At 32.6% G+C, this 19,032-nt stretch overlaps 1 protein-coding gene across 1 annotated transcript; it reads left to right on the forward strand.

Annotated features, from left to right (window-relative positions):
* Positions 1-2,941: 2,941 nt before the first annotated feature.
* LOC130721182 (synaptotagmin-3) lies at positions 2,942-8,059 on the forward strand. Its single transcript, XM_057571925.1, has 12 exons — positions 2,942-3,320; positions 3,508-3,606; positions 3,683-3,733; positions 3,811-3,934; positions 4,360-4,478; positions 4,579-4,680; positions 4,781-4,855; positions 5,314-5,390; positions 5,733-5,982; positions 6,741-7,112; positions 7,283-7,411; positions 7,717-8,059. Exons 1-12 carry the CDS (start codon positions 3,210-3,212, stop codon positions 7,843-7,845), a joined length of 1,638 nt encoding a protein of 545 aa, XP_057427908.1. The 5' UTR covers positions 2,942-3,209; the 3' UTR covers positions 7,846-8,059.
* The last annotated feature ends 10,973 nt before the right edge of the window (positions 8,060-19,032 follow it).

Raw genomic sequence — 19,032 nt, forward strand, 5'->3', positions numbered from 1 at the left:
TTATATTCTCTGTCTGAGAATTCTTTTTGAGGAGAATAAAGGTACATTTTGATTTTGTCATCAGTTGATGAGCATTTCTTTTTGGGTTACTAATGGCATGGGCAGATCAAGCCCAAATTGCACGTAGAAAACTGGCGAATTTTTGGACCAAAAAGAAAAATGTTATTATGAAGAATTCTTATTCAATAAATTTTCTTTATCTCATTCAAAATATGTTTATAAATTATTTTTGTAACCATTAATGGAAAGTATTTTTCACTTCACTTCCTATCCTATCTATCTATTTTCCTAATTATTTATTAATCTAATCTTAACCATGAAGGAACTGAATAAATTCAAAAATTTCTTTTTGTAAAAAGGTACTTTCTGTTTTTTCATTTTTCTATACTTAATACCTGTAATTCCTTTTCGCCGTCACGTTGATGGATACTTGTAGAGATATACATGACGCTAACTCATTATTATTTTTAGCTGAAAGAATTGAAAAATGTACTTTTCAAATTCCCTAACCTGTCAGTGTAATACATTTTAATATTTTATTCAATTGATTGTGAAACCTGATTTTTCATTAAAAGCACTTGTGATTTTTATTAACAATCTATTTCTTTCAATCAAACAGTTGGTTTTATTTATAGACATATTCTTCCAAACCAGCGAGCCTACACGTTTTTTCAGTAAAATATATGCTTATTTTCAACCAATAAATACTATTCTGACTAGACAAATCACATCTTTTATTTTTTACAAGAGGAAACATAACAAATCAAAGCAAGTTATTTATAACTAATTGTGTCAAATTTTGTGGCTTTATATTATGTATTATTGTGATTGTGATTATGCAGGCCATAATGTAACATAAAGAAATGATAAAAAGCATATCATAAATATCTTGTATCTGATTCGTTAACCTAAAAACCAAAAAGCTATCTTGCTGAAATCACAGTGCATTCTGAATGATCAAAGATGATGAGTTATATGTTATAAAGCTTCATAACTCAGAAATCCTTATTAACATGTCACATAATCAATGTTGTCGACGATGAATACATTGCTTAAAATTAAGAAGAAAAAAAAAAAACTATACGTCACGGAACTAGGGGGACCTAACGCAATGAAGATGATTACTTTTTGCGCATTCACTTTTTATTATTTATACACGTACACTAATTTGTTTTGAAATTTTATAAGAAAAAAATGGTGTTAGAGTGTGGAAAAAACAAAAGAGGATGTATAAAAATTAATCCAAGTGTGAATGGTAAGGTTTTGTGCTCCTATGGACCTCGATCTCAGAAAGAATATTTCTTTTTTATTCTTGGTTCTTTCTTACAAAACGATAAGAATTAGCATCTTAATTATTAGTATTAAACACTATAGTGACGAGGATTTTAAAAAAAAAAAACTATACTAGTTACGAGTCCAATCCGTGTGCCAAATGCATGCAAGCACTGACGATTTTCAATTATAGTAATAAATTATTAATATTATTATTTATATACTAGAATATATTTTTAAAAGATGACAATTTATAATCAGTAAAACAGGCATTAAAACCCAAATCAAAATGATTATCTGAAAACGCAACAAGCCAACAACTATACCATGTATGCGTTATTGGTCTATAGTTAGATCTACAATGTCAAGGAGAAAGATAGCGTGCGAAATGGCATAGCCACATATCTTTCATATTATTAAAAATATTAATAAAAATAGATAATGACAAATAGAGTTCTTTTTGGTTACAACTATGGGAAAATTCAAAGAGTTTAAATTGATTTTTTATTCTTATCTATCTATCATGTTTTATGAAGCACAGACTCTCACACGGACAACCAACACAACACGACATCGGTACTGCGATACTGCTAAAATTTAAAAAGTAAGACTCTAAAACACCATATATATATATATATATATATATATATATATATATATAATGTATCTTATGTCCCATAATGATAGGTCAAGTGGTAAGAGCTGAGATATATGTGGGTTGGTGAGGGAGGTGATCCTTGTAGGGTGCAATTTATTTTTCTGATGTAAAAAAAATAAAGGGTGTATCTTATAAGAAAAATGTTTTTATTTGAGAAAATAAGAATAGATCGCGACGGTTAGATTTAATCATTAATAGTTAAGATTAAAACAAAAATTTATGTGACTTTTTTAAAAAGTCACATGACATTTTTAAGTGGTCATGTGACCATTAATTAAATTGTTTTAATCTTGACAGTTCATGATTAAATCTAACAGTCGTGATTTATTCTCATGTTATCATTTAAAAACATATTTCTCATGAGATACGTCATATATATATATATATATATATATATATATATATATATATATATATATATATATATATATACCCTTTGGTGTTCTTTTTATGAAACTCTTGTCATAAATCTTAGGAAATTACTTTGATGTTTTCTTTGTAAAAATGTTAACTTGTCTACAAAAAAATTAATCTTTCTATTGATTTTCATTCCCTTATTGATCATCATCATTGAAATTTCTTTGGCTCTGGTTCTTCAAGTATGAGTTAGCAATTTCTTTCATGCTTTACTCGAATGTATTTGTAAAATACATATAAATTGAATTCATACATTGATATCATTAAAATGATTTTATACAATCAATCACATTATCAATTAAATATATAAAACATTTAAGTTAAGAGTGAACCACTTTTTATCAAAATGTTGCGTGTTTGATTTTTGCCGTAAATAAGACATTTGTGTTGATAGATGGTTTGTAAGTATCTCTATAAATGATATACAGTCTCAGATGCGCCGTGACCCGTGGTGTTGACTGAAGTCGAACCCACTCAAACTTAAAAAAAAAAATCAATGCATATACATTTTTCTCATGAAAACAACAATAATAATTCCTATTTCATGATTCACATGTGAAATGAAATGCACACACACACAATTTGAATTAGAAACAGAAAGACATGACAAGGACCCATTGTTGTATGCACAAAGCATGTAAAGCCAATTTGAAGTGAAAAACAGAGAGATGAAGGTGTCTCTGTTTTGGCGCTTTCATTAAGACTCACACACACTCATTTATTTCTTCTACAGTTTCCATCGCCATCCTCAGTTTCCTAGAAAACTGTCAACCCATTTTCTTCACCCTTTCATCTCTACTCTTCGATCATCACCACCACCACCAGCATTTTCCACTTCTTCCTCTGTTCTGGTTCACCGAAAATGGGGTTTGTTGGAAGTTTCTTGGGGATTTTTGGTTTTGCCATTGGAATACCCTTTGGCCTCTTGCTGGGGTTCTTTCTCTTTGTTTATTCAGAGACCAAACAAGTGAAGGTTACTGTTCTTGCATGATTCACCTACATGCATTCAATAAAATTCAATGCAGATGCATTTTTTTATAAACAGTGTTGTGGGAACTGAATTTTTGTTTTTTCTTTTTGGGATGAAGAATTTAAGACCCCATTTTCATTTTGGAATCTGGGTATGCTTCAAAATTTGATCTTTTGTTTGTTTGTTGCAGGACCCAGTTGTGAGACCTATTAGTGAATTAGGCCCAATTGCTCTGCAAGAACTTCTACCTGAGATTCCTCTGTGGGTGAAGACACCTGATTATGAAAGAGTAAGTTTTTTCTTGTATGTTCTGAGCTTTTTGATGATGTTACTGTGTTTGATAAATTGCATGGTTCTTTCTTCAGGTTGATTGGATGAACAAGTTTTTATTGGATATGTGGCCTTACTTAGAAAAGGTATTTCAGTAATTCATGAGGGTGAATTCATCCTCTTATTGGATGATTCTTGACTGGTGTTTGATTTTGTGGCACAGGCAATTTGTGGGATGATTAGAACCACAGCACAACCAATATTTGCTGAATACATTGGAAAGTACCAGATCAAAGCAATTGAGTTTGACAAGTTAAGCCTTGGTACTCTTCCTCCTACTATCTGTGGTAAGTCTTTCCCCAAATTGTTTATTTTTGCAAATATTTTGTTCAAACTTCTTCCCAGAAGATAGAAATGGTTTACCATTTAATCTGAAATTCCATTGGCCTAGAAGAATTTTGAATTAGAATACCTAAGGATGGTTTTCACCCAGGAGGTTTGACAATGATTAAGGATATATCTTATGTGTTAAATATGAATCCTTGGAAGTTTGAATTGGAGTACAAATGCAGTTTAGCTCAGAACATTAAGTGCACTTGAATAAATTTTGGTGAGGTAACCAGCACTATAGAGATGTTGTTTTCTGTTTGTCCACGTCAAAGGTCGATTTACTTTATAAAGTTCAGTCACACAACACATTTGCGGCCTTTATTATCTGATAGGTTACGAGGTGTAAAGGTTTAGTGTTAAAGTCCACATTGTAATTCTGCAGGTATTAAAGTTTTAGAAACCAATGAAAAGGAATTGGTCATGGAGCAAGTTATCAAATGGGCTGGCAATCCAAACATAGTGTTGGCTTTGTATGTGTCATCTTTGAAGATCACGGTTCAGGTCAGATAAGCCTTGAGTTACAATCCTAAATAATTCATGTTTTTCTAGTTCCTTCAAGATTGATGCTATCCTTCCAGGAATTCATTTTTATTCTTCTCAGTTGACAGACTTACAAATATTTGCAACACCGCGGGTAACTTTAAGACCTTTAGTGCCTACATTTCCATGTTTTGCAAAGACTGTGGTATCTTTGATGGAGAAGGTAAAGGAAGTGTCGTATTCAATTCTAATTTCTCTTCATGTCTTTTCTAATATAGTCAGAACAAATTCATTATTTTGTGATAATTTTGTTCAACGCTCAGCCTCATGTGGATTTTGGGATGGCAATATCAGGAGCGGACATCATGTCGATACCTGGTCTTTATAGATTTATTCAGGTACTTACATTTATTATTATTAGTTTTTTTGCTGATAATGGTTGCTATGGTTGAACTGTCTACCAAGTACCAACTTGACTAAACAAAAGCTAACTTACACTTTTTTTATGTTTTACTTTTTCTGGATTAAAATTTTCACAGTAGTAAACTTTATTGTGAATAAAAACTTCTGATTTTCTCCCCTATACATCATGGAATTCAGTTAATCACTACAAATACACAAGGGTAGTTTTAGGATTTTTGTGGATTTAGATTATGCAACTTGTTACTCCTATGCTCATTTATTTTTCAGTTCTTTGATGGACTGTTAGATTGTTACTTGTTAGTTCCCTTGCAAATTCTATAATGTTATTTTGTTGTTATTTTATTGTTATCATCTTTTTTTCCTGCAATTTTAATTGGCATGGTGTTTGACAATTGAGCTGGACTTCCACTTTAACTACTTCTGCTGCTTACAGAAAACAATAAAAAAACAAGTTGCAAGCCTCTATCTCTGGCCTCAAACCCTGGAAATTCCCATTCTTGATGAATCAACGTAAGTTTGAATGAATGATAGTGTTTATGTGCTCACAGAAATAATTTTCAAGGTCTAAAAGCTTTGTAAATTTTTATCCTGCTATTTTACAAACATATATGCGACCTGGTCCTTATCTAAAGAAGTTGACATAATTGGCATACTGTTGCTAGATTACACAAAGCTTCAACCAGACATCTTACTAGAATTATGTTACTATTAAACATATGATCTTATTGTTACAGCATTTGATGAGAAAAAATACTGCAAGTCGCCTAAGTTCACATAAACTTTCTGTTTTCTTCTATGATGAAAATGAGCTTCTGAAATTGGTTCTTGATACTTTTGTTTACATCTCTATAGGGTGGCGATAAAGAAGCCTGTGGGAATACTACATGTGAATGTGGTTAGGGCACTTAAGCTTTTGAAGATGGATTTGCTGGGAACTTCTGATCCTTATGTGAAACTAAGCATGACTGGGGAAAAACTTCCAGCAAAGAAAACCACTGTCAAGAGGAAAAATTTGAATCCTGTGTGGAATGAGAAGTTCAAGCTTATTGTGAAGGACCCTCAGTCTCAAGTTCTCCAATTACAAGTCTATGACTGGGACAAGGTTTTCCCTATCTTTTACTTGTTTGAATTTTGGTTAAAAAACAAGTAATGTAACACAATAATCTTAGCTGTAGCATTCACCTTTCATTTATGTTTGAAAGGAAGGCCCTTCATTTTGGCTTCAAATATTGTGTGGCAACCGATGAAACCTAAATGACCATTTATTTTCAAGCTTTGTTAGAAATGTGAAAACTCATATTTTAACTTATTTATGTGTACACAAAACAAATATAGCTAATTGGTGGCACTCACCTCTGAGATAGACCTTTCAAACAGGAGCTTAGGAAACCTATCTCAAGGAGTGATTTATCTTTTCTCTTTTTGATGATGTTAATTTACTTCACTACTAGAGATACTTAGTTACTTTTAACTTTCAAGGAACAGCTGTATTTTCTGTGTGTAGCTTTGTTTTGTAAAAATCTTTTCAAGCAGGAACTTGGGAAATCAATCTTGTCTTTCATTTCTGTCCATTCAATTCATTGATGATATGCAATTTTAGTCTGTAGAAGAAGCCAATCACTTGGGTTCAAGTCCTCGAAACAACCTCTTGTGTAAAAAACAGGGTAAGGCTGCGTACAGTAGACCGTGTGGTCGGACCTTTCCCCGGGCCCACACATTGCGGAGCTTTAATGCACCGGGCTGCCCTTTTTTAGATGAAGCCAACCCCTTCCATTCAGTTACTAGATAATTGGTTTGCATTTGTAATGGGATTTATTTTCTTAGCTGGTTATGACTTTTTTCAATGATATTTCTTCACAGGTTGGTGGACATGACAAGCTGGGAATGCAACTAGTCCCTCTTAAGCTTCTTAAACCCTATGAGAATAAAGAGTTTACACTTGATTTACTCAAGGACACAAATATCAATGAAACTCCAAATAAGAAGCCAAGAGGGAAAATTGTGGTGGACTTGACTTTTGTTCCTTTCAGAGAAGATAGTATCAAATTTGGTGGATCTTCAGATAGATATGAGAGGAAGGATAGTGGAGTTGATAGTGTATCCGATGACGAAGTCCAAGACGGTGCTGGTTTGCTTTCAGTTGTTATACAGGAGGCTGACGAGGTTGAAGGAGAACATCACAACAACCCATATGCAGTGCTTACCTTTAGAGGCGAAAAGAAAAGGACAAAGGTAAACTTTCACCTTCAGTATAATTGTGCTACACTTTTCAGCTTTCTATTATGCACATCATGTTATTTCAGCTTTCTGTTATGCACATCATATTATCATTTGTATACACAATTGATTCAGGCAAGTTATTACATTTACTTAAGGAATTTGTTCCAATTTTTTTTTTCCAGATGATGAGGAAAACCCGTCACCCGCGTTGGAATGAAGAGTTTCAATTCATGCTAGAGGAGCCTCCTCTACATGAGAAAATACACATAGAGATTATGAGCAAGAGGAAGAGCTTTAGTTTTCTATCAAAGGTGCCATTCCATTTTTCTGTTAATTGCAACTTTAAATAGATTGATTGAAAATTTGTTTTTCAGAAAATTTAGCGCACTGTTTGATCCATATTGGTGTTGATGATGTGCAATGGCCTATTTGGATAACATCATGTTTGGACCAACTTCTCCTTAGAATAAATTCTGACACCTAGAAGCTATTAACAGACGCTTTTCCTCATAATTGATTTTAGCTTCAGAAATAATTGTAGATTGATTTTTAAACATGCACCAAGTCATCTTGTGTTAATCACTGATATTGATATGAGATTTTCTATGATATGCAGGAATCCCTGGGGCATGTGGAGATTAACCTGAGTGATGTAGTGCACAATGGTCGCATTAATGATAAATACCATCTAATAAATTCAAGAAATGGAGTGATGCATGTTGAGTTGCGATGGAAGGTAGTTTGACATTGACAAACTAAAACCTTTAATTTGTGGTATTATTTTGTTACTCTACTACCTTAGTTGACAATTAAGCTCATTATTTTTTACAATGTATCTAAAGAGTGTAGGCACATCGCAACTGGATCGGATCTTCTTGATCACTGGGAAAAAAATCTGAACCGTCCAAAATATGTTAAAAAATATAGGAAAAATTGAGACCGTCCGATTTCTGCTTAACAAAACAAAACACATAATTTACAAAACGATTTACGTAATTACAAAAAATGTTATGGTAGAAACGTTGCCGTAAAATGATTTTGTTTCTACAAGTCTACTGCAATTATTTTTCTTTGGCCTTTTCTTTTACGAAATCCTCACGTTTGGGATTAATTTCAAAGTTTTATAATAAGGCGCAAAAGTCATACACATGCATCGAATGATCAAACTTTGAATATCGGCATTAATTGCCAAAAATAAATCCTCAATGGACTTGTAGAAACTCCTCCAAATAAATCCTCCAAAACTCTTTTTAAATACCATATGGACATTTCATTACTCCTCTGTTTTCGTTGTCAAATGTTATTGCTACGTCTTAATTGTAGAAACTAATCTTATATTATCATCATAGGTGGTAAATGGTGTGGCATAAGTTGTAATCCGATATAATCTTCCTTTTTATTATAACAAAATGGGCTAAAGCCCAACAAAACTATCCTTCCTTAAAAAGGAAACTAGAGAGGATAACAAATGGTTACAATTAAATTTTCCTAGTTTTGACAAAAAAAAATTTCCTTTAGTAAACTTGGGTTGAGACAGCTGATCACATGTTTCGGATTTAACTCACACATCTACTTAGGAGTGGGTCTCTACTCATCTTCTCAGCATGTCACTCACGCTCTATTCGGTAGTCTGAAGTTATTTTATCACCGTTCTACCATTCTTGTAAAAAAAATTAGTTCATGAACTCCATAACCATTATTGGCAAGGTGATCAGCACACCTATTAGCTTCACAAAACACATGATAAAAAGAAATCCTCCAATCCATACAAGCCATCTCAATGATCTCCTTAATCAAATTAAATTAGCACAAAGATGGTTTAGTGGACATTTGATAGTGATAAACTCTTAAGCAACATTCGAGTCTATCTCCACTTGAAGCACGAGTGGTTTGAGAGTAAAAGCTAATCTCAAACCCTTCAACACACCCCAAAGCTAGCTTGGCTCTAATTCGGTAACAACTTACAAAGACCCCAGTTGCTGCAATAACCTTGAATAACCTTACTATGGTCTAAGCAACCCACCACAAGCAGCTCTCTATTATATATGTTGAAGAACCGAGCCATCTGAATTGAGTTTCCAGGCACCTGGTCTTGGAAGGGTAGAGTAATTGATAATTTGAGCTACTAAACTGGTGATGTTAATAATAATTGAGGTGAATTGAATTTCCATTAATTTCCTCTCATTAATATACTAAAATTTTCACCTATCATAATTATTGTCATTTGCATAATCTTCTCTTCATACCTTCTCAATAGAGCAATACTAAGAGCATTTTGGAATATATGATCAAATGGACAACTAAATTCCATAACTAACGCACATATACCAGGTAAAATGGCACTTACATGAAAAGAATATAGTAACAAACTCTAATCTTAGTATTATTACGCAACGCGAATTCCTGCCTCGGCAAGAAAAATCTGAGAACAGATAGCAGATGCAATAAGTAGAATTTCATCTGCATTTGAGTCACGCTCAACTATTGTGAACACACTCATAGTGCCCAGAACATCTATTGGTGAATTGGTGGCAGAACTTCAACGCTTTGAGGCTGTTAGCCTGTTACAAGTAATCCTGAATGGCATTCTCGATGTTGTCGGCTCCTGATGTTCAAGCCTGCAAGGGAAATGTTTGTGGCATTGAAAGAACATGAGGAGAGATTGTTGGCTTGGTTGAAGTTTGCTGCCTACAACCCATTGCCTTTAACTTAATTATATCAAAGTATTTAACTAGTGTTTAGATTATGCTCTTATGTTAGGTTAACTAGTTTGGTCATTATGTTGGTTTAAGTGCTACATTTTTAAGTGTGGTTAACCATGTAGAACTTTTAATGTATGGTTGTATTGTGCTATGCAAAATTATATTGTTAATGGTAATTGATGACAATTAAGTTTTAATCAGAAGCTCAAGCTAGTATTTCTGTTACATATCATTAGTCCATGGCTTGTTGTTAAGTGTTAATTAATGCTTGGCAACAGTTTTTCAGCTCTTGGGAAACAATTTCCTCTAGGACAGGTCATTCAAAATTGTGCTTCTGATTTCCCTGTGAGATTCACTTTCTTAAAACTCACTAGCTCATAATCTTTGAACCAAATAGATAGAGGTCTGGTAGCATCCTCTGAGGGCAAAGAGATCTCCTCTGAAAAGTTAGGAATATGAGCATAATGTCCTGTAGCTGTGTTCATGACTCAACTGTGATTGTTAGAATCCTCTTTAATTTACTATTGCCTGTTACAGACTTATGTTTCTCTTTTCCTTTCCACTGTTTTGTTTCACTCTTGTGCCATTCATATACATAAAACAGGTTGATAAGGAACTTATTACTCATGAGTTACTTCTTGGCTCTCTGCCTGGACAATTGATAAATCTATCAATGCTAGTTTTTTCTATTTTTATTTGTAATTGAAAATGTGATTATTTATTTTAAATGTTATTCTTTATATTGTTTCCATTGTGCAAGACTAATGCCATAATATCTTGAAAACAAAAAACTGTTGTCATCAATGAAGAGTTTCAACTTTCAACTCTGTATTCAGTCCCTGAATGATAATGCTCAATCTTTTTTAATGTGAGGTGACTTCACATTTAAATCTTAACACTCCCTCATGGCCTCATCCCCCTTCACCCACAATCACTGTAAAAACAAGGAAAAATAAATAGAAAGAAAAAAGGGTAGTAAGTTTATCTAATTGGAAAATTAGTTCTCTGTGGAAAGTTCTTAAATTTTTAAGGTACATTTTGTGAAAAGTCCTATAAACAATAGAAGATACAAATTCAGTTCATCATGTTTCTACCTTTTCCTTGTCAAAGGCCATGATTGAAAACGGCACTTTTGGTTGTCCAGTTATACCAACCCATCTTCATTTTCCTGAGGGGGTGTTGGAGGCTAGGGTGTCCTCAATGATGTCAATCAATTAAAAGGCTACTCAAGATTATTTATATAGCAAAGTGCGTGTTTGGATACATCGAAGATTTTCAAGTTAAAAGGAGAATTGATTCTGGAGAAACTACTTCTAATAGCTTTTATGGGAGCATAATTGATTCCGAAAGATTTGAACATATTTCAAACATGTTAAGATTAGGGGGCAAAAGAAATGAATTTCACTCTACTTGGAAAACCAACATGAAAATCTAGAGAGTCCAATGAAACTTCTCTGTCAAAAAATTTACATGAACCTTCTTCACATGTTTGTCAGGTATATATATTTGATGTGCTTTGGGTACAGTTGTGCAGAGAAACAAGCAAGCTTAGCTAGCACAAACTAAACTATGCAAAAATATAGTAATAAAGGAAGAAGAGAAAAAGAGACTTGCATTTGCACAATCTCGGATAATGATTTTGAACATGTGGGCCCACAGAATGTATTGATTAGGTTTGACTTCTTGATGAATTGATGAATACATGTGAGATGTGACATCATAATTAACAAAAACTAGTGTTGATTGGTTGTTCTCTTTAGAACATATACAATGGTTAACCAAAAAATATTTTGTTTAATCCTTTCCTATCCCACTTTTTCTCTTCCCAACACTCCACATCACCTTTTCTCTCCAATTCAACACTCTTTCAACAATTACCCACTCCAATGGTTTTACTTAACTCTCAACACCCTACCCCACCACTCACCACTCACCCTACCCCACCACTTTTTTATTTCACATTTTTATTTAATTTTATATTTTTTTTTATCATTACATAAAATTACAATTATCGATTTAAATTAAATTAAAACAATAAACACTTCACAATTTATTTATTTTTTTAAATATAGATGGTGAGAGAGATAATAAGAGTGAAAAAACTTGGTTTTTTTTTCTGTGTCCAAATCAAACGAACCAAGTCTCTATTTATAGAAAAAAAATCATGAATTTTGGTATAATTTTTTTTTTCAGAAAATATTTTTTTTATGAAATAATTGAGTTCAAAAGATAAGGAAAAACGAAATCCGGAGCCACCAGTCAGACGAAGCCACATGGTAGGGGAAGAAGAAAAAAACTTTCTCTCCCCTGTCACGCGCCTTGTCTGCGCGTGTGCACCACACACCTGCGGTGGCCACTGGCCTCGCGCCACGTGGCACACCGCAAGCTCTTTAATTTTGTTGAAAATCTTCAACAATTTTCTTCTCTCTCGTCCCTTTCAACCAACTTCAACAATCACTAAATCCCTTCAACAAAATTCAACAAACTTAAACAATCAATTCAACCATCCATTGTGGATGGTCTTAGCTGATCTGTGTGGTTAAGGTCTTTTAATATCTTTACAGATTTGTGTACAAATGATAATCTTAATTTTCTGGACACAATGAAAAAGAATGTATAAATGCTTCAGCTTTATATATGCATATATGCTTTTATAATCACTTTCTCTAACTAGTGGCTAGAAAATTGATATTCTTTGGACACAATGTATAAACTAAACCATATCCTAAGCATGTTTCCCTTAGGATTTAGGATAAGCATGAGCCCTTTGAATTGTGAATGTGAATTTGGATCTTTGTAGCAACAAAGATTCTCTATAATTCTCTGTTGCATTACTCTTAAACAGTGTCTTAGATTCGAGTTTTATGAATAAAGAATACTGTTAAAAAAGCTAGCTCCACCTTAATATGAATGTTCCAAGCTTGAACAAAATTGTCTTTTGTGAAAAATTCATTATTGGACTAAAAAATAGTTTATGATCATATATCCGAAGCGAATCTGAATTTGAAAGGGGGAGAATATGCTTTGTTAGTTTGATTCTGTTGAATTAACTAGTGATAAATTTTGTTTAACTAGTGAATTAGAAGTTTAGTATCTTATTGTCTTGAATAACCACAAAATTAGTGGGAGGCACCATGAGAGGAGAAGTAATTCCCTAATAAACTAAAAAAAGGTTCAGCTTTCTCGTTGACTTAACCATAAAGAAGTCTGGCAAATTTGGAAACAAGAAAGGGAATCCTATCCCCTCCCCACAAAGGGTGTCATAATGATTCTCTGTTTTAATGGTTCTCCACTCATTGCTAGCTAGGAAAAAACTCTCATAGCACAAACACTATAACACTCTCTCACACACACACACACACAAAAAAAAACACACGCTCTTCATTCATCAAGGTGTGTGTATAAGGCATATGTGCCCTTAAAAGGAGGGAGTGAATTGAAAAGTAGTCACTGCCTTTGTTCCTTATTGATGTTCTCTTGTGGGGGAGAGGAATAACTTTTTGCATACTAGAAAGATTGGGAGTTTTTTTCTTTTTTCTTTTCTTTTATCTTAAAAGGTTGTCTTTTGAGGGAGTAAAGTAAAGTGGGAATAGGCAACACCACTCAAAAGCTAAGCTTAAGGATCATTTTGGTCTTCCAATTCCATTTCATGTATAAATGGATTATGCTCTTTAATTTGGCTCAGTGCATTATCTTGTCCTTAAAGATTCTTCAATATTGGAAGAGCATTACAGAGAGTAGTGCAAGGCAAAATCCTTTTGATTCTCCCAATAGACTAACTACTGACATGCCAAATGGGAACCAGAATTGTTTCATATTTTTCAAAAAGCAGTTCAATTAGTATTTCAAACAAGGCCACTAGGCATGGATTTTCAGCACTATTTCATACATATGCTTGCTATGTAGGCATAATGCACCAAATTTCAAACAGATCCTCATTTTCTATCGGTGGTCACAAATCCTCAGTAATAATCCATTTGATATTTGGGTGAACAGTTTAATTAAGAACTTTTCACATAAGTACTTATTCATAAGCTAATTTATGAAGTTTATTGAATTAAACTCAAAATATATAAGTAGGTAAAACACCTTACTCATAAAACAGTTTAAATAGCTTATTAAAATAAATTCAAAACAGTTTATAAGTAGGTTATAAGCTATTCCCATAAGTTCTCTCAAATACTTTCATAAGCACTTATATCTATAAAAAATCTCAAATAAATTCTTTCAAACGAGAGTCACATATATACATCTGCAATAAGGTTTTGGTTACCAGCTTGAACTCATTGCATCACAGATGTTTCATTGTTTGGAATCCTTTTACCTTAATAAAAGTCAGTTTCTGCTAGTAAGGATATGCTCTTAAAATTGAACATTTATTCTTCTACCTTTCTCATGCTAGCTAAATTTTATGTTACATTAACATAAGTTACTTTTTTCCCATAAATTTTACCACACCTATTTTCTTACTCAAATCATTATATGTATTTGATTATTAGTAGTCTTATAATGTTGTCTGTGTATTATTAAAGCATGCATGCAGAAGATCAATGCAAAAAAACCAAGTCAGATGGTCTGGAAGATCGGTGATAAATACACCAAACATTATCATGATTTTTCTACATGATTTTTTTTCTAGAAAATCACATGTACATGTTATAAACTTAAAATTCTCTTCCAGCTTGCATGGAAGATTTTTAAATACTAAAATTCTTCTAATAAATCCAAGTTTATATGCTGAAACTTCAATTTTCTAGGCTCTAGATTTTGACCATTCAATGCCAGTTTTGAGGTCAATCAGTGTGATTCATTGACCAAGAATATCTTGATTTTCATAATCTAATAAAAATATGCTATTGTACAAAATACTTTACACGGTTCAAGGAAAAGTTTACGGTAAAAGAGATAAAAACATTTGGTCCCCAATCTGAGTTTTCCATAACCTATAATAGCAATGGCCTAGCTTTAGCTGAGTTATGATATATACACACCTCTCTACTCATTTTTCACCTTTATTTTCTATTATTTTTTTTCTTTATCAATCAAATTATCTATCACATATTTATTTTCTCTCTTCTTTCTTCCTATCTCTTTTTTCTTCCACCTCTTCACACCTCATTTTTAAGGTGTGAAGATATAATTATTCAGCTTTAGCTTTCCAAAATTTCAAATTTCAGTACAAATATAATTAATCATGTTAAAAAATAAACACAACGGAACCCCAAAACTTTGGTCAAATTTTTTCGGTGGTAACTAAGTTATTTCTATTTTCAAAAAAAAAAACTAAGTTATTTCTATTTAAAAAAAAAACTAAGTTATTTCAAAACTGACAGTAGTGAAACTAATTTCTCACGGCATTATAATTGTATTGTGTGGTAAAGGATGAGTCAATTAGTTTTTTTTCATTAGAGTTTGGAATCATCGGATTTCAACCGCTTGTTTAAGATGAATTGAAATTTGAGAATCTCAATTAATAAAGCAACACATGCATACATTATTTCATATATTTTATACAATACTTTTAGTATGTTTATGGGTTGTCTTAACTATGTTACAATTGCTTCACATTAATTTTAGAGAAAAAGTTTGATGCACCGACGGTGTAAAGTTTTTTTACACTGTCAATCAATCAGATTTTAAGGATGTGAGAAAATCTATCTTTTTATTTAATTTTATTAATTGACATGACACATCCTTGAAATCTAATTGGTTGACGGTGTAAAAAAACTTTGAGTAAAATACACTCACCCCCCTCAAGATTTGCAAGAATGACACTCCACCCTATTCTTTTTTTAAATCTACACTCCACCCCATTTTTTATAAAGGCAAAATTTAGTGACGAAAACAAATTCGTCACTAATAAAAAATAATTACTAATTAGTTAAAATTTAAATAAGTTTAATGCATATACACTATCATACATTAATTTATGAAAATAATTTTACTGAATTAAATTTAAAAAAACAATCCACTCTGTCTGTTAAGTCCACGTCCCATCTGTCTCCAAATCATATTTCTCACCACAAACGGTCACCACCAAGCCTTTGCTCCCTTTAACACGACGGCCACTGTCCGAGAATGTGAAACCCCATGGCACCACCATGCATCAAAGTTTTGTTGCGACCTGAACCACAGAACGTGAATCGCACATTCCCAAAGCTACCTGTTCAACTACTTCTTGTGAACTTCACCCCCTTTAAGTTGCGAGCGAACGCTCTGTTGGTTTAAGATGTCGTTGGATTTTGTTAAAAACGGTGCTCCACCGCATCGTTGGGTTCTAATAACCTCCGATCCACTTCATATTTCTTAATTTTGTTTCTCTATTTTCTTCACTCATTTGTCTTGCTTTTTGGGTCTGCAATCCAATTTTCAAAATTTGAGGTATAAAGAGATTATTTTGATTAAAATTGAATTATTACCAAATATGAAAACACAAGCATGTTTCCCTATGTTCGAGATATGGTTTGTAAACCGGTCGAGTGTGCTATTGCAGAATTTGCATTGTGAATTTACGGAGGAAGACCGCGATTGAGAGAATGAGGAGGACTGTGATGTTTTCATTTTTAAATTTATTGGATTATATTGAAAATATTTTTTGAAATTATTGATTAACAATTTAAATAATAACTAATTATTAATGAAGAATATTTTTCGTCACTAAATTTACATCTATATAAAATGGGGTGGGGTGTAGATTTTAGACAAAAATGGGGTGGAGTGTAATTCTAACAAACCTTGAGAGGGGTGAGTGTACTTTACTCAAAAACTTTACACCGTCGGTGCATCAAAATTAAACTCTTAATTTTATACATTTACATCTTAATTCTTCAATTTCATGGAGACATGAACTTATATATAAACATGAAAAATTATTTGTATTTAATTATTTATAATGAGATATAGTAAAATTGAATATTTCAATCCCAAAATGGCCTGACACACTCTTCAAATAATAGAAGTGGACTTTCCCCAAATGTGTTTTTGACCCAACCATTTTTGACAATGCTTCCTAGCACGGTACTTACATTATATAAAACATTTTTTTTTTTGATAATGGCATTATATGAAACATTAAAACTATAACAGTGCTCTATGTGCATTCGGTAAGAATTCTTCAAACACATGTTATTTTAGTTGATAAGGATTAATCATTTTTTCTAAATTGTGTATTTAATTTTTATTATCGATGTAAAAGTTGTATTGATAAATAATTAATACATACAATATTGAGCGAACTATGACACACATATCCTAACTTGTGGTGAATCGGTGATCTAAATTTTTTCTTGATAAGAAAAGCTCATTTTGTTTTGATTATAATCATGGATTTTAGTCAACCTCCTAAATATTTTTTATCATCAATTGATTGAATCAACTTGGTCCTTAAAAAGCAACAAAGTAGTTTCATGAACAGAATTAATTAAATATATTGCTCTAATAATAAAAGAGCCATGAGAAGATAAAAAGGAAATTAAAGTAAAATCCAAGGCATGTGATGAGATCTATATTGACAGGCACTAATGTCAACAGGGTTGACATGGGTACCACAAAATGACTGCTTGTGATGATGTGCACGTGTGGCATATACTTATCATCATCTCATGTGAAGAGTTAAAAAAAATAAATGAAAAAGAAAAAAAATATAATATTTCATGTTTTAAATGATTAAGAAAATCCCACCATTTTGACTCATACAAAACAATCATCCACCATCATGCACAAGAGGGCCATGCCAGTTCATGGAACCAAGTCATGTAGGCACCCAATAAGACCATCTAATACCTTTTTTTTTTCTTCTCATTTTATGTAATCAGGATTTCTAAAAGAGATTGTAGCATGTTGCCACCCCTTCCACTAGAAGATGTTTTAAAAATAACCCCTTAATTATAGTTATTCATTTACCCTTTCACAAAAGCAGAAAGGGCTTAAAGGGCAATTGACTTCAGACCATAGACTGCAATAATTGAAGAGCAATTTTCAATTTGGTTTGATCCTGCCTAGCCTTAAAAGTAATATCACTCCACTATATTAGATTTAAGGGTTGCTAATTTGCTTTTGGGGTGGCTTGAGTTTTTTGTTTCATTTTTTTAATCAACCACAAGTATTCTCCCATAGTAACAATTTGATACCTAGTATTCTCACATGCCTCTTGGGCTTCAACAGATAGTTTGGTGTACAGATTGTACATATGTTATTGACGTTCTTCAAACTGTCACTGTTGTTGATCATTTTTCGGCACGCGTGCCGTGTGCAGAATTAGAGCTATGCTTGGTTGGGATTGGAGGGTGACGTTTCAGCGTTTTCATCCGGAGAGAATTACATAAATACTGCGGCAGACTCTTTGGCTCGCCAAGCTTCGAGAGAAACCGTTCCAATGCACGTTTGACAACAACCCCCCTCTCATTTGGTTGCTTTGCTAGTTCAGGATGCTTTAGTGTAGCCTTATTTTCTGTTTTTCTTTCCGTTTGTAAAAAAAGCTGTGACAAAAGACAAATATACTAATAGTATGTTTGCTCGCACGGTGAAATTCTCTAAAATTTACTTTAAAAAAAATATTTTTTTTAATTAAGAGTCATTTGATACACGTTAGAAAGCATGAAAACAGATATAAAAAATGGGTTGAAATGTACTCTACTGTCCTGTTTTTGTACTATTTAATTGGGTTAGCTTCAAGTTTTTATTCTTGAGTAAACATATCTTAAAAAAGGTTAAACAGAAAAAGCTAATAAAAATTTATACTACAAATTAGAAATACAAAACCCACACATAACTAAATACTACAGAGTATCCACAATTATTCATTGAGTAGCTGAATCAGAATGCAAAGAAGAAAAAGTAACAAAGAAAGACATGATCATATGATACAAGTAAAGAGGATAATAAAGCACCCAACTTTTCCCCCATTCAACCAAAACGTGCTCTCTTTTTCATGTCAATTTTATTTTTCTCTAAATCATTAATAACTTTTAATGTTTTACCTTACCCCCTCTCTCTCTTTACTTTTTTTTTTTTCCTAATATATCTTCACGGTCGACAGCTATGAAATTAATCATTCGAGACTCTTAGATCATATTAAATAGGTAGACATCTTTCAACAAATATTTCTCCACACGCACCGCAGATAAATCAAACCCCGAACTAAATGCTTAAAGATGACAACTATCTACTAATTGCTAATTGTGATATACGTTAGTTCTCTCTTAACTCTATTAAGGTAAAGGAATCTCAAA

Source organism: Lotus japonicus, chromosome 5, assembly GCF_012489685.1.
Source record: "Lotus japonicus ecotype B-129 chromosome 5, LjGifu_v1.2".
Lineage (NCBI taxonomy): Eukaryota > Viridiplantae > Streptophyta > Magnoliopsida > Fabales > Fabaceae > Lotus > Lotus japonicus.